The following is an 18961-nucleotide window of genomic DNA, read 5'->3' as shown; positions in this document are numbered from 1 at the left end:
CTTGGGTTTATAGATACATTTTTTTTTTTAGTTATGTGCAGAATTTGCTTAGAAATAATTCTTTGCAGGGATTTTTGGAAGCCAAACATTGTCCTCATTGTCGATTCAATCGTAGATGGATTCATTATCTCCAGAGTTCTGAGGTAGATTCTTTCTAGATCAGGTTAAAACCAAAAACAGGAGTATAAATAAATTACTATCCCGATATGAAAAATGGAGAAGTAAACAGAATAGAAAACGTCCTCCTCCTCCACGGACCGGCGTGACGTCACGGAGCAGCGTAGCCAATCAGGGAGCGAGACGCTCAGGGCTGGTGGAGCTCTCCCTACGCTCGCGTAGCTAGTGTACATTTGGATGTGTGAGTGTGTGCGTGAGTGTGTGTGTGTGTGTGAGAGAGAGAGAGGGAGAGAGTGTGTGAATGCGAACTAGTTGATATATATATTTTTTTAAATTTAACCTGACATCTTTTTCAATTAAAGTGCGGCGAGTTAGCCGGAGGACTAGCTAAACTAGCTCTCCCATTAATGAACCCGGAGATAACTAGCTCGTCTCGCGCAGTCTTTTGACAAAACAAGTCGCATCTACGCAGTTTAAACACATTCGATTTTTTTTGTTTTCATCTTGTTTTTTCTTCTCCCCCCCGACATGAACTAAACTCCGAGGGTCTCAAGCTGCTCATTTAGGTGGTTGTCAATTTATATTCCGTGGTAGTCCCGCGTGCCTTCCTTTAAACAAGAAAAAAAAAAAAACGAGCATGTTTAGCTAACTAATGAAGTTGTAACCGTCACAAACGAGCCAGCATATTAAAGTGTGTGGAGGATAAGAAGCCATAAGCTACCCTCGTAAAAATGCTGAAGACTCTGACGAAGAAGCTAAGAAGACACTCGCTGAATGAGATACACCCTTTCCAGCTGAAGGTAAGTTTAGCTAAGTAGCTAACTACTTTTCTTTTCTTTTTATGCTTGTAACTTTCTGTTGATGTCATGTATTCGGAGTAATTGTCGTGCACAGTTGCAGCACAGAGGGGCTTGTATGTGGACTGCGTGTTTGTACAGTCAAGAAAGCAGCTGAGCTGGTCGTGTGTGTGTGTGTGTGTGTGTGTGTGTGTGTGTGTGTGTGTGTGTTGCTCTCAGGTAGTCTGTGCTTCCAGTCACTGCTGTGCTCTCTAAGGTATTTAACTCCTCGCCATGGCTCGCAGGTCTTTGCAACACGTTAAACGAGAAGAAACCAACCAAACAACAACAGGAAACATGCGGCTCGTCAACGTGTATGAGACACACAGCCGTTTGTCTTTTTTTTTTTTTTATGAAACCAGTAGATGTTTTGGTTGGGGCGTGAGAGAGAGAGAGAGAGAGAGAGAGAGAGAGAGAATATACTGGCCAGAATGTGTGGGGTAAGAGGATATTGTACAGCACCTTTCATACAATACTGCAGAAAAGATGCTTAACAAAGGGAGAAAAAAAACATCTGTGAACATCAGTTAAAAAAGATTATTATAAAGTGAATAACACCCAAATGCATACCATAAGACAGAAATTTAGATGGAATGATGGTAGAAAAGTAAATGACTTACGGCATAACTTTGCAGAGTGTTTATAAAAGTGCGGCAGCCGAAAGCATGTGCAAATCTACTTAAAGGGATAGAGAAACAAGGTTTAAGCTTTATCGTGAAAATATCATGCAAGCTGCTGAAATTGTTGTGCCACAGTTTTGTGCTTTAATTAACAAAAACTCTGCCACCAAACTTCATCCTGCTGTTGTTGGAAACCTCCAATCCAGCAGCAGATGATCCCCAGGTTCTGCAGGGTCATGGAGCGAACTGGGAAGTTAGCAACGTAGCTTGGCCCTTGTCCAGCTACAGCTTTCTCTTTGAGCAGGAGGACCTTCAGCTTTATTTGAAAAGTTACAGGAAGCCAGTGAAGAGCAGCTACGACTGGATTTATGTCGCCTCCCTCTTGGTTCTGGTTAACAACCGGGCTGCAGAGTTTTGGAGTGAGCCTTTTCATTGGGAGACTAGTATAAAGTGCACCCCAGCCATAACAGCTGCAGGTGGATTTGTGCTTGCTGGGTATTGGAAGCATATTTGGATGTATGCAAAGACTATAATAAAAACACAATTCAGATAAAACATCATTGTTGCGAGCTAGAATTGTTGCAACATCTATGGTTGTTACCCTACAATTTTCCACAACAGAATCCATGGAGGTTCTCTTCTATTGTTACTGCCTGCTCAGTTTGCATAATGCCTCTTTTTGGTGAGTAGAAGGGTGAATTGTATCCTGCATGGGTCACTAACTTGCTCCATCCACAACACTATTGTGCATCAACCAACTGTATACTCGCATGGCAGCCATTTTGTGCCAAAGTGCTCCTGTTCAAAGGCCCGGTGAAGGACACAGGGAGAGAGTGTGCCATCTCTATTGTGTGCTGTTGTTTGTGTTTGTTGCTGGGCTCGGAAGAGGCATTCTTCTGGACCACTCAAGTGTTACTGCCCCATGAACTTCTTAGCAATGTGGCAACTTTTAACTTCTCTGCCCATGCTTTGGCAAGGTCAATGTTACTCTTATGACCAGGAATGCTGACCAAAACTGAGTCATGATAAAGAGACGTTATACCCTTAAGGACCAGTAAGAGGGCTTTTGATGCATGTGTTGAAGTTTTTCATGAGAAAAAGGTTGATGGCAACTGCAACATAAGAAAAAAACCAAAAAAACTTTACATGCCTGCTGGAGGTGGTTTTTACCTTTTTGTAAAACTGCAAATGCACTAAACAGTAGATGGGAAACCTTTTTTTTTTTTCAAGTGCGCTCTCTGGTAGCGAATATTTAACTCACATGACTCACCAGCTGTTACTGCTGCTATCATTTTTTCCCAAATACTCCAAAACTTTGTCATCATTTCTGGGCAGCGTGCAACATGTTCAATATTAGCTAGCACTCAGGAACAGTTCTTGGTCGTCGAACTGAGGGTAATTCTCTCCCATCTTCAGCTACTATTTCTGCTCTGGAACAGCCAGTCCGTGCAGCAACTTGTTAGAGACATCTTCTGATAACATGATACATTTACCAGTTGATTTAACACAGCAGCTGCACCCCCCCCCCCCCTTAAATCCAAAGTTTTTTCAAAAGTCACTTAACAGTTAACTGGAAACACAAACTAGTCTGTCACGTTTTGCGATGAGGTTGCAGATTAATGCCCTCCTCTTAAGCCAGTAAGAGAAGCTGCGGTGGTCAGGGAAGTTTGGCTAAGTTACCTCTTGGCTGTTGAATATTGTGTTTGCTTCAATCTCCAGCAGCTGTGGGCTGACCCTGTAACTCCCCCAGGTCCAAATAACACCAATGTTTATCCGTGTTTTCTTCCTCCTCCCCCAGCTTCATTTAGCTTCTTCATGTTTACACTTCTTCATGAGGATTCATGCGCTCTTGCTTTTGTCCTGTGCTAAATAAATATCCTGCATTTGTCAAAATTTGGGTCTCCTGACTTCCTACAACACGAAATGTTTAGCAAGCAGCACCTGCTCCCTCTCCACTCTTCTTTGTCTTCCAACCAGTGCAATCCTGCTACCAAATTTAAGCTGCTATTTCAGTGTAAAATCTTAAAGTGTTTGGTTTTTTTCTGCTCTGGGCTACTGGTATGTTGCATGTATAATTATGAATATCATTATTGTCTGCCAGTAGATCATTTTCGAGGGCATTGTACCTAAAAGTATGGAGGAACTGCAAGAGATGAATAAAGAAAGAAAGCAGTGCAGCAGAGGCAGAAATTACTGTCGGTTGATCGTATGGATGAACCTCACAAAAGATTTGACTTCCTCTCATGCAGCTCAGCAGCAGATGTCCATGGACCCTTAGCATTAAACAATAGCAATATGGATCGACAATACAATACACTCCAACAATACCAAAAAGTAAAGTGTTAAACAAAACACCAGTAGTTGAAGTTGAATTAAGACAAACTGCCATGAAAGCAGATAAAAAGATATGCAAATTTTTGTTGGATCAGCAGTTTGATGCTGGCAAGGCAGGCGTTGTGAAGTCTTACTGATAAAGTGGTTTAATTTAACTTTTCTCCGAATAATGACTATCGGCTATTATACTCACTGAAGTTAAAAAGGCCATCAATACATTTCATAACTCTCGCCATAAATCGGTGGTCTGCAGTCCTAAGAAAACCATACAGAAACCATCAGTTTCTCCCTGAGATTTGTGAATCCGCAGTGGACCTAAAGCTCAGTTGTACTTGCCATGACAAGTAAATATGTGTTCAAACTGGCTGTGTGTCATTTTCAAGTGACTCATTAATGAAAATGAAATACAGGGCTAAATGCAGCGCTGGCACTGACATAAACAGAGTAGTTAATTAATTTGTTCGGCCTTTTTTTCCTGATTTATTTCTGCAACTTCTGGCTGTCGTCTCCTAATAGCCTGTAAACTGGTTTAAAGCGTCGTCTCGCTTGTCATCAGTAACCTCGATGAGCTTGATTTGAACTCCAACGGTCACCGGGCTGAATGGCCATTACAGGATAGAGACTTAAGGTCTCTTAGGCCCTGTTACAGTACTATTCCCAGGAGCTTACACTAATCAAGACTAATTGGGCTACACTATGGGCAGGATTCACTGAAGGGTGAGGGGAAAGACAATCAACTGTCTCTGACCCTGTGTTGTGTGTTGTCATGAGAAGGGGAATAGAGTGTGACACTGTCCATGCCAGCGTGGAAGGACAGAGCAAAGCTGATATCTGTGTGAACTGTGTGTGCGTGTGTCGGTGTGTGTACGTACGCTGTGTGACATTGCCATTGATCCAGCTTAGCAAGCTGCTCAGCGATGCAGGGGACTGACAAGGATTTCATTCAACTGTTCTTGACACACAAACACACAACCCTTTGTCTATCATTGCATGTGTGCACAAAAGCGTTTTTTAGACTTTATTCATAGTCTCACTTTCACTTTGCTCATGTGTCCCAGCTCTCTGGATAAAAGTCTGACATTGCTATCCTTAACAGATACTGTTGAAGGTTGTAATCATATAAACAACAAATCATAGAAGTTGATATGCTATTTTTTTGGGAGGGGGAAATACCGCTTTAGTATAGTACACTTGGTGGTCATGTGAAAGTGTTACAGATAGACTGAAAGAGCTCCAAAGCCAGCTTGGTTTGTTGTTGCAGGTCCACACTGCTCACGCCTCAGACATGATTTGAATATTTGAAATGCAAAGAAAGAGTGAGGCCAAATTTAAATTTGGACAGATGAACAGAATCTTAGTGTGTTTTTCAAATTATATATAATCATTTATATTTTATACTTATAATAATAGATCCTTAAAGCCATTACATAAATGGCTGTCTAGTAAACAAATGATAAAGCACCAGTAGAGGGTCAGCTGGATGTTGAGGTGAAAGTCTCTCTTATTTTAGGCTCAACACACATCCTTCACTGCAGCTTGTGTTGTGTGGATGCAACGAGTCGCCGATGGCTGTGCAGCTTCATGCTGGGATGTTCATCACCGTGTTTTTTCCGGGGCAATGGCACAAAGTCAAGGCAATGTCATTGCACGACACTTTCTGAGATAATTGGAATGAATGTTAACATATTACTGTGTAAAACACCTTTATTTATAGATAGAGTATAATGATGTTGTGGGTCGGAGAGTGTCTGCTTAACCAAAAGCAGGCTGATGTCTGAGTTTTGTGTGGAAGTGTGCATGTTACTGAACCCGAACATATACTAAGAAACAGCCTAATGGACTACACTGCTTTTCTTGTACGTCTGTACGTCGTACAGCCAATCATATCCTATAAATGCTCTTTAAATTGTCTCTTGTGCAGCAGAACTTGTTTTTGACTCTAATGAAACAGACACCATTGCTATTTTTTAATACTCTGGTGTTGGTATTACCATATGACAGCCCAACCCTAGATGAGGCATGAGATAGGCAGTTATATTGCTGTGTTATCAGCAGAGATGTGGGTGTTACAAGGGTGTGTTGTGATGAAGTGCCTGAGCTTGAAGGTCCAGCCCTCACCTATGGTCACAAGCTTTGGGTAATGATCAAATCTAATTTATTTCATAGATCACATTTAGAAATGACCAGGGTTGACCAACGGGCTGTGCAATGAAATAAAAGAGGTAGAGATATCAACAGAAAATGATCCCTGGATTAAGGGAAGTTACTACATGAAACCTGAAGGACACTCATAGACCTGAGAGAACGTGTGGATCTGAAGAATGGCCTTAAAGGAGTCTACAGAGGGAGAACACTTAATTGAAAATGGTAAACTATTCCAAAGCTTCTTGGCAGCTACTACTGCTAATCTTGTTCTAGGGGGGAACCAGGAGCAGCTGGTTTGGGGATCTGAGAGATCCGGGATTGGGAAGAGGGCAGAGGAGCTCACAGATGCACTGGAGCACCAGACCCTGTAAAGTGTTCAAAACAAATTAAGCTTTAAACTCTAGAGCAAATGCTTTATTACACTGAAGACCTGAACTATACATTTTTTAATGAAAGCCTGTCTATGTCCATACCACATTAAACTGTGAAAACAGTTTATTGCTGCAGTTTTGCCCCCAAAGGAGTCGGGAGGTGACACGAGACCACTTAAGTCTCGTTTTGGTGTAACTGAAACAGTTTCGCATCCAAAATCTCACTTCCTGGAGGAAGTCAAGGACTGATCCAGCTGTGCTGTGACTGGTACTGTATTACGGGTTCTAATGGGAGGTAAAGCTCACTGTCATCTGCAGAACAATAGCAGGATATTAAGTATTTCTGCAAGACAAAAAGTAAAGGCAGCATGTGTAAGGTGAGTCTTATGGGTCTATGAGATCAAATCAGAAGCATCTGAATTTGTTTCCCTTCATAGATTGGCTGCATATTGCATCCAATATTTCAGAACTCTGGAGGGAGGTCAGGGCAGAGCTGCTGCTCCTTTGTGTTCAAAAACATGTAGGGCGAGGTGGTTCAGGTATGTGATCTTGACGCTAGGTGATGAAGTGTGTTTGCAGGAGTGAAGGATTGCATGAAGGCCACAGGGACAAAGGAGGAGTGACCCCCCCCCCTTTGTCTTCATCAATATGCAGCAGGCTGGTACACAGGAAGCTCAGGAAAAAAATTAAATTTGAAACAGAAACTTGGAATTTTAAGGACACAACAGAGAACAGAGGTCACTGAACTGGTATATAAACACTTGCTGCTAATCAGGAGAGTGAGAACAGATGAGTAGGGAACAGGCTGATTGGCTGAGAGAGACAGGGGGTGGGGCTCATCAAGAGGCCGATACAGAACAGGTGTGATAGGGAGTGAGTAGGCAGGGCTTCGGGATATCAGGTGCAGGCTATTCTGCCTTTGCAGCACATTAAGACAATATTCAGTATATTGCTCAGTCTGTGCGTACATCTGAAATATGACGTATACTGTGGCCGTGGTGGAAATACATTTTTTGCTGCCTTACCTCATCTAGCTTCTGACCGTCCTCAGTAACATGCTGAAGGAGACAAATAGGCCAAATTGTGACTGTCACCTTTCACTTTACACGGTTTCTCTTTGACAAAATCTCAGACTTGCAGGTTTAAAGAAGCACAGAATTGAAGTTGCTCTCTCTGTAGCATTAAATGTCTAAATATCAGTAAGTGATCACCCTGCTGAAATCTGTGAGTCTGAGTACATATTGAAATGTCTCTGACGACAGTCTTTAGAGAACAATTCAGACATGATATGGACCTTCAATGTGACTTGTTCTCAGTATCCTGCAGCACTACTTTTGAATAGGATTTGAGCTGTTTCATGGACGCTGCCCACAAAAATTAATAAATTGTAATACACGGGAGTGCAGCTCAAAGCCTCAGCAGGCCACTTGCCAAACTATATTTCCTTTTCAGAGTTATTCCTCTGTGCCATTTTCCTGTGTAGTTAATGAAGTCACACTATTTAACTTGAGACTCCATCACAGGGGAGCCAATTCTGGTGGTGCTCATTGATGATCCATCCCACAACTCACGCTCCAAAACAGAAATAAAACCCAATGTCTGCAGTGGCACTCGTGCAGCTGGCTTTATGGAATTGTTCATTTTTAGAAAGTTCACTACTATGTGTGTACAATTGGCATTGACAGTGAAAATGTTAAAATGAGTTACACTTACATGATTTGATTTTAATTGCACAACAGTTTGTTAAATTATACATTAGAGTTCACACTTGAATGAATATCTGTCTGCCCATCGTGGGCTTTGAGGCTTTGGCTCCTGTTTTCCTCTTTTTGAAGAGCTTCAGAGGGAGGTGTGTGTGTGTGTGTGTGTGTGTGTGTGTGTGTGTGTGTGTGTAAGCAAGCATATAACACACAAGCACAGATGGCAGCTGCTCCACGAGGCCTCAAAGTGGTAATTACTGAGTGTGAGGCGCATTACTTAACTCTGAGCATTGCAGTCTGCAGGATAGCTGTATTGTTGCTACCGCTGTAGAGGAGGGATTGATTTGAAAGAGACAATCTGGATGAAAAAGTAGCGTTGGATTAACTGAGACAGCATTATGTCTTAACTAGTCCTGCCCCAAATGACTTAAATGCATTGAATATAATGCAATATTCAGTTTTTGTTGTTGTTGTTGCAACTGAATTCTGTGTTTGATTAGGGGTCTGTTTTTGTTGGTAAGGTTTAGCTTATTTTGCTGTGGTGTTGATGACACGGTCGTGTTTCTGTTCATCTCCTTCCCAAAAACACGAGGAACGCCTTGAAGATGTGCTTCAAATGTATTATAAGTCCCTGCTTGCACCGAATCAGGGAGGTGAAGTCACAGGATTTCACTGGTCAACATGTTGGCATGTATGTATGTAACATGTATTTGGCAACGAAAAAAAAGAAATAATGCAGGCCTATTATATGAAAAAAAATTAAACATACCAAATCATCAAGGTCTCAGTTTATCAATCTCCTATGACGGAATGATGCGTAAGCAAAGATGAGGGGAATGTATCGAGAAATTGAGTAGGGGAGGCATAACAGTTTTAGAAACAGGAGAGGGACAAGCTGAGCTACTTAGCTACAACAAGCTAGCAGCAGAGTCCTGTCAGAATGAGGCTCACAGAATCAGCTCTGACAAAACCATCATATTAGAAAAAGCACTGATGCTGGAAATGATTTTTTTTTTTACTTATTTTATTTATTTCTTCACACTTCAACTTATCACGCCTGACGGTGCAGACCAATATATGAATGAAAGTTTTCCCCTTGCTAGTTTGACTGTTGGCGTGAGAGCCTGTCGAAAGTTGAACAATTTTCCCATCCTGAGATTTAATGATGAACTGATGAGAATTTGGTGGTCAAGGTCAATGGGGCCTAACAAAAACTACTTCTGACAATAGTTAATTCATTGATTTTGAGACCACGTTTCCCAAATATCTAATAGGATACCAGCTGGTGTAATTGATCCTAATGCGGAGGAAATAGATGCTGGGATATTACTGCTTACAGGCTCAATCCTTATTTCCAGATTTCTTATCACGGCAGTGGAGAGGGAGGGGAGAGTGACGACTCTGAGGGGGAGAACCAGGAGCTTGCACAGATTGACAGAGGTACGTTCCGTCTGCCACAGCAGCAATTTTCCACTAGATAGGTGACGATGTTGTTTGTCGTGATTCTCACAGGTTTGAATACGCTGTCTTGTAAGTTTGGTATTTTTAATACAAAAATTTGCAATCATCTGCGAAAATTTCTCTGTTTTCATCTTTGACTTTTTCCTGTTTATTGACTCCTGAAGAGAGAAGGAGAAATTGTGCCCTCACCCCCTTGGCCACCAGCCAGCAGCACAACCAGGGTCCCCTCTCTCCAGCTCGATTACGACGCCTGCGCCTCCTCCTAGATGCCAATCTGGATCGCCACTCCTCAGAGGAAGAGCTTGAGCGAATCAGCTGCGGGGACAACAGGAAGTGGGTGTCTGCACTTCCCCAATGCCATGGTGATCACCACAGCAGTGCGTCCAGTGACGACGAGGTGCGGGACCTCTGCGGTTACAGGTCGCCAGTCGCTTCGGCCAGGCAGCTGGTTGAGCCGGGCGCTTGCCTGGCCGCCTCCCCCAGTCCTGTGCTCTTCAGCTCCAGCCCGCCCCGTAGCCTGAAGCCACCCCCCATGCGCTTCCAGCTTCAAGTGGTGCAGCCAGTGGCTCGGCCCATCATATTGACCCACTTTGACCAGTCAGCACCTTACAGAAGGTATCGTCACAGCTATGGTGGTGAGCCTGGGCGGCCCAGTCTTGATTTAGAGAAAATGCAACAGGTGAGCGCTCCAAATTTTCCTCTGGCACCAACCACTCGTGCTCTCAACTTCTGCAAGTCAAGTTTTCATTTACTCTTCAACTAATTATGATTTATTCAACTGTCACACTAATCATTCCCCAAATTACTGTCAGACTGTTTTTCTGCCAGTTAAATTAAGTTTACCTTGGAGAAAACCTCCTTTCCTAATTATTACAAGGACCTCCGTGGTTATTTTGTCTTTGCTTTATGTCTTTTTATTTGCATTTGACAACACAATAGAGGACAAATATTCCTTTAAATACGAGTACTTTTAAAAATATGAATGAATGCAGAGGTTTGCATGTGATCCTCTACCTCCCAAGGTGGTGTGGTGATGTCTCTCTGTTGGCTGTTGGCCTGCAAGTATTAACAGTAACACTTCCACAGAAAAAGTAATGTGATCTGTAAAACGTGTCTTTCTCTAAAACTTTACCATATGATTTCAGCCACCCGGTGAAGAGATGGTTATGTTAGGGCTGAGGTCTATAAATACAAAGATGTCGGTCCAGTCTACCCAAGTACCGCACACGCACACGCGCACAGCCCCTCAGCTGTGCGTGCTCGCATATGCAAACGTCTTCCTTTTCCAGAGTGGAGGACGCTAGCCACCACGGTGGTCTGGCAGGACAAGGATGAAGGAGAGGGAGGCAGGGATGGCAGATGTCTGCCCTCGTTTCTCACAAAGGCTGGTGAGAGAGGGGAAACGATGGAGGGGTGGAGGCAGAAGGAGAGGATTAAATATACAACAGAAAAACGACAGCCACTAATGAGTCATGGAGAAGCTGGTCCACTAATCATTAAAATCCAATCGACTTGTTGGCCCACACTGCGGAAGGGAAAGGGTGTGTGTGTGTGTGTGTGTGTGTGTGTGTGTGTGTGTGTGTGTGTGTGTTTGCATAGAGAAACTGCAGGTTTCAGGGGGCCATATGTCCATGGGGTTTTTTAGAGGGAAAGAACAGATGATGAGAGACAGCGGGCAGCAATGAGCGGGGTGAAAATGGAAAAAAGCAGGAGTGTGTGTGTGTGTGTGTGGGTGTGTGTGTCTCATGCTGGGGTACGCGTCTATCATCCTGCCTGTCTTTTTGTGTCTGCATGTGTGCATCCTCCTGTCTGTCTGTGAGTTTGTTGCTGTATTGCTGTGTGTCTGTTAGTGTGAGAGTGTGTGCACACTCAGTCAAGTGGAATGGGAGGTGCTGCAGGGAATACAATAGGGGGCCTACAGAGGTAGCCAGCAGACACAGCTCCAGTCTCCCATTAACCCTTTAGCTGGACCCCTTCCAGTCTCAGTGTTTATCTTAACTTAAACACCTTCACCATCTTGTTCTGGGGTGTTAACCAAAAAAGGAATACTGAGAGGTGGGTCTTTAGACGAAGCTATTTGAAGGTGTCAGGACCAAGGGAATAATTTGCCATATGTGTGATAACTAATATGACTGAACGCCACTGCTTGCCAAACATTTTCACACCATTCTCCCAGATCAATTCATCACAGACTTCCACTGGTGAAACTGTCGCGAGTTAGAGCTCATAGGGAAAAGCTCTCTATGTTTAGACGTATCTCTTGTAGGTGGAAATGAGAGCAACTCGTGATGTGATGCATGCTGCCGTGATTCTTCTCTTGCAGTCATGATAATATCAATGGTATCACGATACAGCACTTCTGCCGTACTTTCTTGCTAGACAATTTATCCATGGTACGTCACAATATCTTTGTTACTATGGAAAAAATGATTCTGCACTGCATTGGTGTCAGTTTCAAGATTTTGACAACTCGGATGAAAACAAGTGCAAGTGTGACCTTGACAGCCATAAAGACAAAATAAATGACTTATCTAAATGTTCAGACAAAATATTTATGACCAGGTAAAGAAATACTGTCAATGTTTGGAATCAATGTATGGATATTTTATCACAAGAGAAAGTGTCCCAGTACACTGTCATGTCATTATTCCGTCCCACCCCCTTGCACCTACAGTGTGATCAGAATGAACAACTTGTCAACTATCACACGGACTCCTAGCCCTGCTGCTCATCCAGCGCCGCGCTGCTGTGCTCCATTGTGACCTGCATGAGCAGCAGCAACATTCATATATTTATTTATCTTGGCATTTTCCTCTAGACCAGGTGAAAAGCTCAGTAGTTTGTTCTTTTTAGTCTCTGATAATCCTGCATGTTAATCCGTGTCCAATTGCTTTGATGTAGCAGCGCTGCTGTTTGTTAACCTGATTATCCCTGAAAAGCAACACTTTTGCTGCGGATGTCTTGTTTTCATGTTTATTCTAGAAAATCTGAAAAATGCAGGATCCGCACATGCAAATGACATAAAAGGAAAAAATACTCTTAATCACTTAATGGACATAATGTAGTTTAAAATTGGGCTGGGAATGAACCCTACAAGTATCAGAACTGACTGAGAACATCTCCTTCGTCCTCGGGTCAAGTATTTCAAATGCTACTTTTTACATGGAATAATTTAAAATGATTTATTTTATTTGCAATAAATGTTTTACATATAAATATATATATATACACACACACATATGTATACACATATATGTATATGTCTCTGTGTGGATATATATGTGTATGTACTGTACTTTTTTAAGGAGTTTGCTTTTTATGTCAAAACAGTGATTTGCAACTCAACCCCTGTGTGTGTGTGTGTGTGTGTGTGTGTGTGTGTGTGTGTGTGTGTGTGTGTGTGTGTGTGTTTGTGTGTGTCATCTAAGTTGACATGATCAGGGCAGAAGGATAGCAAATACACCCGATATCCTGTAAAATGAGAATACTGAGCAACACAAATGGCTCTTATATGGTTCAGCTTGACGTCTGGGGTGGTCGTATCTCTCCACCCTTGTCGGTTCATATAGAGATCCTTTTTTTTTTTCCAAGCTGCTTGCATCCAAACGGGCTGTAGAGGAACTGATGGAAGATAAGGAGGTTTGGCAGGAGGTGATCATGAGGGCAAGTGCGCACCATCTCCCTCACTCATCTCAACAGCAGGAGTCTTATGTTTCCATTCTTTCCTGTGCTCCCTTCCCCCTAAGAAGCTACCTCCCAGACAATTCCATGATTGTGTGGTCCCTCCACCCCCGCTGCTTTTGAGAATAGAGGATCTGCGTGGACATCGAGGGGAGTGGGAGACAGGATATTGCATAAGCTTCATTGACTGACTGTTTAGTTTGGTGACTCAGCTGGATTTACCTCACTTCCTCAATCATCGTGACTTCGCTGCCAGTGTTCACGTCTCGTCACCACACATGTTCCTCTTTTAATAATGGTTCAGTTTCCATTGCACAAATTCAAGTGGACCAAGCTGGAAATGTGCTCACAGAAATCTGTTCTAATTGGTCAGAAATGTTGCCACTAGAAAATGTCAACTGTTTGACCCAGCAGTCAGCCTTCTCCCTGTCATTCTGCCTTTGGTTTTATTGACATCTGAACAAATGTATCTTATAATCCCCTGTGTTTTAGTTCATTATATGCATTCGGGTCATATTGTGCTTTCACTGTAATCGAACCACACTTGGGTTCACTTGGTAATGGGCAAAACCACGTGGGAGTGGTGGTCTTGGACTGGTTGTTTTGGTCCGCACCAGAGTACGATTGCTGCTTTCACAAGCACCTAAACGAACCGCACCAGGGTTCCAATAAAACCGACTAAACACTGGGTTGTGAAAGCGCTTGGCCTCCCCAGTAAAATAGGTTTCACATGGTTTTTGCACAGACATTTCTGGGCTTCAGCTGCTTGGTGCAAAGGAAGGACCTGGGTGCTCTTCTGTAGGAGTCACTGTGCATTCTTCTTCTCCACAGAAAATGCTGCTGAAGAAGAACTGCGGAGGAAAAACACGGACCATGAAGATTCGAGTGAGTGTGCTTTTACTAAGCATAGTTTCCTGCAGATGATGTAGCATTTTTGTGAATATTTACAAAATGATACATACACTTTGGGTACATCAACAAAAACATGTAGTATGTCTTCACGCACCCACTAACGGGTGTCTTGGGATTGCAAAGAAGCATTTTCCCTCCTTCATCACTTTGTGACTCCGGAATGCAGAAAGAGTCAGCCACGTATTTTCAACTTGAAGCTAATGAGTAAAAGAAACAAGACGCTTATTTGTGAGTAATAGAAGGGCACAAGTCACTGCTTTGGGTGAAGTACATCCACCTGTGACCGATGGCCGCCATCACGTAAAGTAGTTGACACAAGTTGCTATTAATTTGCGTGAAAACTCGTTGTCCCCTTAACGCTGAACCATTAGAGTCGGCCCAGTTCAGGGTGTCCATTACTGCAGTGATAAGGTTGCACGCTTGGACGGGCTTCATGAACAGCCCAGCCGGTCTTTCCACCAGTACCTTGATGTCTGTCCAACTGCATACTGGGACAGCATCTGGCAGTAGTGTTGATTCCCATCATGCCCTGCTAGCAGCAGAGCCTGAAAAGTCTGCAGATCTGATAGGACTGTCAAGATTCCTTCCGCAGCCAGCACCGAGTTAAACCGTGTGCGTATTGAGGTGATACCTAATGAAGGAGGGGTTTGGGTCGGGAGCTCACTCAATAACCTTTAATAGCGCACTTCTCCCATTAGTGGTCATTTACCCGCTTAGATAGCTTTGTAAACACAGTGGAATTTTCTCAAGATTATGATCTCGCTGTGAAGTGGTCTAATAATCATCCACCAACTCAGCTGTGTAACTGCACATGGGTTTAGTAGATCGTAGTGGGGAGGGGAGGCGACTGGAACCAGCTCGGGCGTCTTGGCAGCGAGTGGGGCACTCCAGAAGGATGCACAGTGTGGTGAGAAAAGTGACGTTATTCTCACCTCGTGTGGGATAGTGTCAATGGAAGCTCACCACACACTTGTTTGTGTACACACCAACTGTATAGAGAAGTATGTACGAGCTGGACAAATCCATAAAAATCCTCTTTGAAAGTGTGTTGAGGAAGAACAAGCGATGAGAGATGGAGCTGAGGAGGAGGAAGAGGAGTTGGAGTGTTTTGCAGTTCCCTCGTGGTGTATTTCAAGAGATGAAGTCATTTCCCATTTATAGCCTGGCCGGCTGCTATCTGTTTAGCTCCACTGAGACTCTGAGATATTGCTCATTATCCTCTGTTTTCACTGGTGTAGTTGGTAGTGTTGTTGTCCCCGTCAGTGACGTCTGAGGGCCCTGGGTACGTTCCAGTTCATAGATTTTCTTGAAGTGAGTACACAGGCAGTCTTTGGATTGATGAGCCAGACTTGTGTTGACTCTTTGTACCACATCGTCCCATCTCTTCCTCTGTTACATCTCTTTTCTGCTGCTTTCTCTCCCTCTTTTATCTGTCAGCCCTCAGTTTCCTGGCTCCGATCCAGAAGAGACACTGGATCTGGATGGGGCCCCGGCTTCAAGGCTGGATTCAAGCATTCATGCATGGGAGTTGTTACGGGGTTGAAGAGGTCGATGGTGGTGGTGGTGTATGTGTGTGTTTTAAGGCAGGGGGGTCACAGTTTTGGCTGCTGCTGCAGGGGCCTTCTCTCTGGAGAGGTGGGAGGCCAAGGGGGGAGAGGGGTGATGAGAGCTTCCCAGGCTGTAGCAGGCTAGAGTGATGGCGTCCGGTGTCAGATTGATGAGGGAGAAACCAAGATGGAGGAGGCCGATGTGATATGAAGACATGTTTGGCTCAAGTGTTATGACAAAAGACCTGAAAGGAAGAGTCAACTTTATTGACTGTTAGCAGCCTGTTAGCTTAGCACTTAGCTGGAAGAAGGTTTTTTACACTCACATCTTGTTACAGAAAGAACAGAGAAAATAAAAAAGATGAATTTAGTGTTTTGTCACTGTTGGACAGCCATGTTTGCCACTTTCCCATGATTCCAGTGGGAGACACTCATCAGACTGCCATGCCACGTGTCAGTATCATATCATAAGCAGATATGCAAGAACTGATTTGGCTGATTGCTGATATTTACTGCATAAATACGTGTTTATATGATATTTCCATTTCCTAAATACTGAAATGCATACTGCTAACATTAAGTTTGTGTTTCCAAAGCATTTTGATAAGAAGGGACAGACGTTGGTACTTTTAAAAAATGACCGATATCTGCCGATACAGATGACGTGCGGTGCATCGCTATCACGAGTTCTTAAAATGACAACAATCATCACAGTAGTAAGGAGACGTGCAAAGCTGCTGATTTTCTAAATTCCTCCTGCTGCTTCGGCTGTTAATTGTTTCAGAAACAGAGGGACTTGTAGTTTGTTTGACCTGTCTGGGCTGTAAATGTCTTCACAGGATCGCTAGCATGGCTGCAGTCCTCCTGCTCTGTGACTCCTTCCCACAGTTGGACTGACTCGCAGCAGCCATATGGAGAACATTTTAACATCCATCAGGATTACAGTAACGTGTTCTCAGGCTATGAAGTGTTTGCTTTTTGCCTGTTTATACTAACATTAGCAGATGAGATGGCTGTAAGTGGAACAGGGACTTGTTTCCATGTTACTGGCTCAGTCAGTGAGGAATCCCTGCAGATGAAGGCTGAAGTCATAGCAACACCTTGAGCCTCACATGCTCGTTTCACCAGGTAGTTTTCCAGTTGCAGAGCAGTCCGCTGCATCTGTGTCAGGGAGGTGCTTGTAAAGAGACAATACACTCCAGTTTTCTCTTGGGCTCAAGGGACGAGTTCCTAATTACACATCTTTCTCTTAATCTCTTCAATCCACCTTCTCACAAATCTCCCCCTCAGCAGACTGGAGAAAGTGCTGCCTCACTGCCAAATCCAACAAAGTCATTTCCTGTCGTTTCCTGTAGGGAGGAAAATGACCAGGGCTAATTTTAGACAGACGGCTTGTAGAGCCACAAAAAGTGAGGCTCTGCTCAGAGGGGGGATGTGAGTGGAAAAGCGTTTATGTCACATAACCTGCAGAATGAATGGAGGCAGAAAAAAAGAAAGAAATATGCTGGTCTGGTTTTCTCACGGTCTCATGACAGGGAGACTTGTATGGATTCATCAGTGTGCATTGACATGGCACATAAAAGCTTGATGGATGGACTGGAGGTAACCCTTGCCCTTTGTTACCTGCCATTTCCATCCAATCAGGCTCCAGATCTGGATTAACGCACCTCCATCACTCACCCTTACCCCTGTCTCTCCCTCTGTCCTCAGACGCTAACTGGCGGTCGGCCTCCACCGAGGTACACCTATGATCCCTCCATTTTCGCCTTCCGGTCCTTGAGTACGGTGCCGCCATCTGAGGACCCCCCCTGCTCATAAGGAAAATCATTTACTGCCAGACAAGCCCCGCCCCTCCCTCTCTCAACCCCTCATGGCTGCTTTCTCGTGGCTTCTGCAGCTAGACCAACAAGTGACTGTTAGGACACGGACGGCTAGAGAAGAGTCTTGTTTGATGGTCGGACTATTGCACACTCAGGTAATCCCACCCTGTAACGCTGTCACTTTGATCATTGTTCTCCAAGTGGAATCAGAACAGGAACACGAGGAGACTGAAATGACCTACACTTCTAAGGAAACTTCAGGTATCGCGTATGTATAGCTGTCCTGTGGTTGGTGAGACGAGGATCCAGAAACGACCTGAATTTAGCTTTGGATGGGATCAGATTCAAGGGAAGTAATGCATGTAAGACAATCAAAGGTTTCTTCCTTCGATGTGATTACTGGATATCTTGTAAGGTTCTTGGTAATTTCATATTCTAAACCTGGCGAGGCGCGGTCACCTTCGTACCGTCGAGATGACATTTGTCTGCCTGGAAAACTACTTGTGTTATTTGGATATGCAGGTCATGATGAGCTATAATAAAATGTATGACTGTAGTTGAATAGTCGACCTTTGATGATGTACGTTTCTTATTGAATTTGTCACTTTTAGTCAAGGTCAAACTTACGTACGTGTGTCCTCTTGCATGAATTCCACTGTTTTGCAGAAGGAGACCTACTAAGGAAGTATGGGTATAGTTCGCTGCACATTTGGCAAGTGTAATCGGTGCTGTGTTATGCATAGCCTACTTGTAGTGTGCCATTGTTTCTCAGATGTTTCCTCACTAGGTAGAAGAGGACCACTGGTATATCCAAGACACCCCAGTGTTTTCTAAAGATCTCTTAATGCCTTGAAATGACATTCCTGTTGTGTTGACTGAGGTAGTTCTCAGCTCTGGAGACGAGCTGATTCATCCGTAACAAACTACGTCACCACTGTAACTTAGATTTCGCCGAAGTGAATGTAACATTGTGACATGTTTTCGTCCCTTGTTGCACAAAAGGAATCAATAAATGCCCTGTGGCCTCTTGTGTTGGGGGTGATTTTTATTTCCTATCAATATTAACTTGTGGCACCTTGATGAACTCAACATTAGCGTCAATAACAGGAGAGAGGAGTGTGGAAGACTGACAATGGGACAACCTGTGGGAGATGTGAAGGCGTGAGACACCAACATGCTACATGTCACTTCACTCTGTGTCACTTCCTATGTGACAGAGACTCAACCGTGAGTGGCACATCAGTCATTCTTCATATGTATCAAATCTCAATGTGCAATGTTTCCCATTAGCTCCATGTAGCACATTAGCATCTCTCAGCTCACTCTTGAACCAACTTGCTGACTAAACACTTCTGGTGAACCCACTGTCCTCCAGACAGATGATGGCGGCGAGCAGACGAGCTATAAGTACTCATTC

General features: G+C 43.7%; 1 protein-coding gene across 1 annotated transcript; it reads left to right on the top strand.

Annotated features, from left to right (window-relative positions):
- Window positions 1–335: 335 nt before the first annotated feature.
- On the top strand, window positions 336–18592 carry LOC147246873 (uncharacterized). The gene is made up of 5 exons (XM_086181687.1): window positions 336–917; window positions 9482–9563; window positions 9749–10263; window positions 14097–14150; window positions 17435–18592. The coding sequence occupies exons 1-5, from the start codon at window positions 849–851 to the stop codon at window positions 17540–17542; spliced, it is 828 nt and encodes a 275-aa protein (XP_086037813.1). The 5' UTR covers window positions 336–848; the 3' UTR covers window positions 17543–18592.
- Window positions 18593–18961: the final 369 nt, after the last annotated feature.

Source organism: Aulostomus chinensis, chromosome 17 (genome assembly GCF_037954235.1).
Source record: "Aulostomus chinensis isolate RoL2024-O1b breed Wild chromosome 17, RoL_Achi_v1.0, whole genome shotgun sequence".
Classification (NCBI taxonomy): domain Eukaryota; kingdom Metazoa; phylum Chordata; class Actinopteri; order Syngnathiformes; family Aulostomidae; genus Aulostomus; species Aulostomus chinensis.
Note: the sequence above shows the minus strand (reverse complement) of the source record. Positions and strands in the feature narration are given on the sequence as shown.

Coding starts and splice junctions, on each gene's coding strand:
- LOC147246873 (XM_086181687.1), top strand. CDS start 849: ATGCTGAAGACTCTGACGAAGAAGCTAAGAAGACACTCGCTGAATGAG. Junction 918..9,481: donor TACACCCTTTCCAGCTGAAG/GTAAGTTTAGCT, acceptor CCTTATTTCCAG/ATTTCTTATCACGGCAGTGG. Junction 9,564..9,748: donor GCTTGCACAGATTGACAGAG/GTACGTTCCGTC, acceptor TGACTCCTGAAG/AGAGAAGGAGAAATTGTGCC.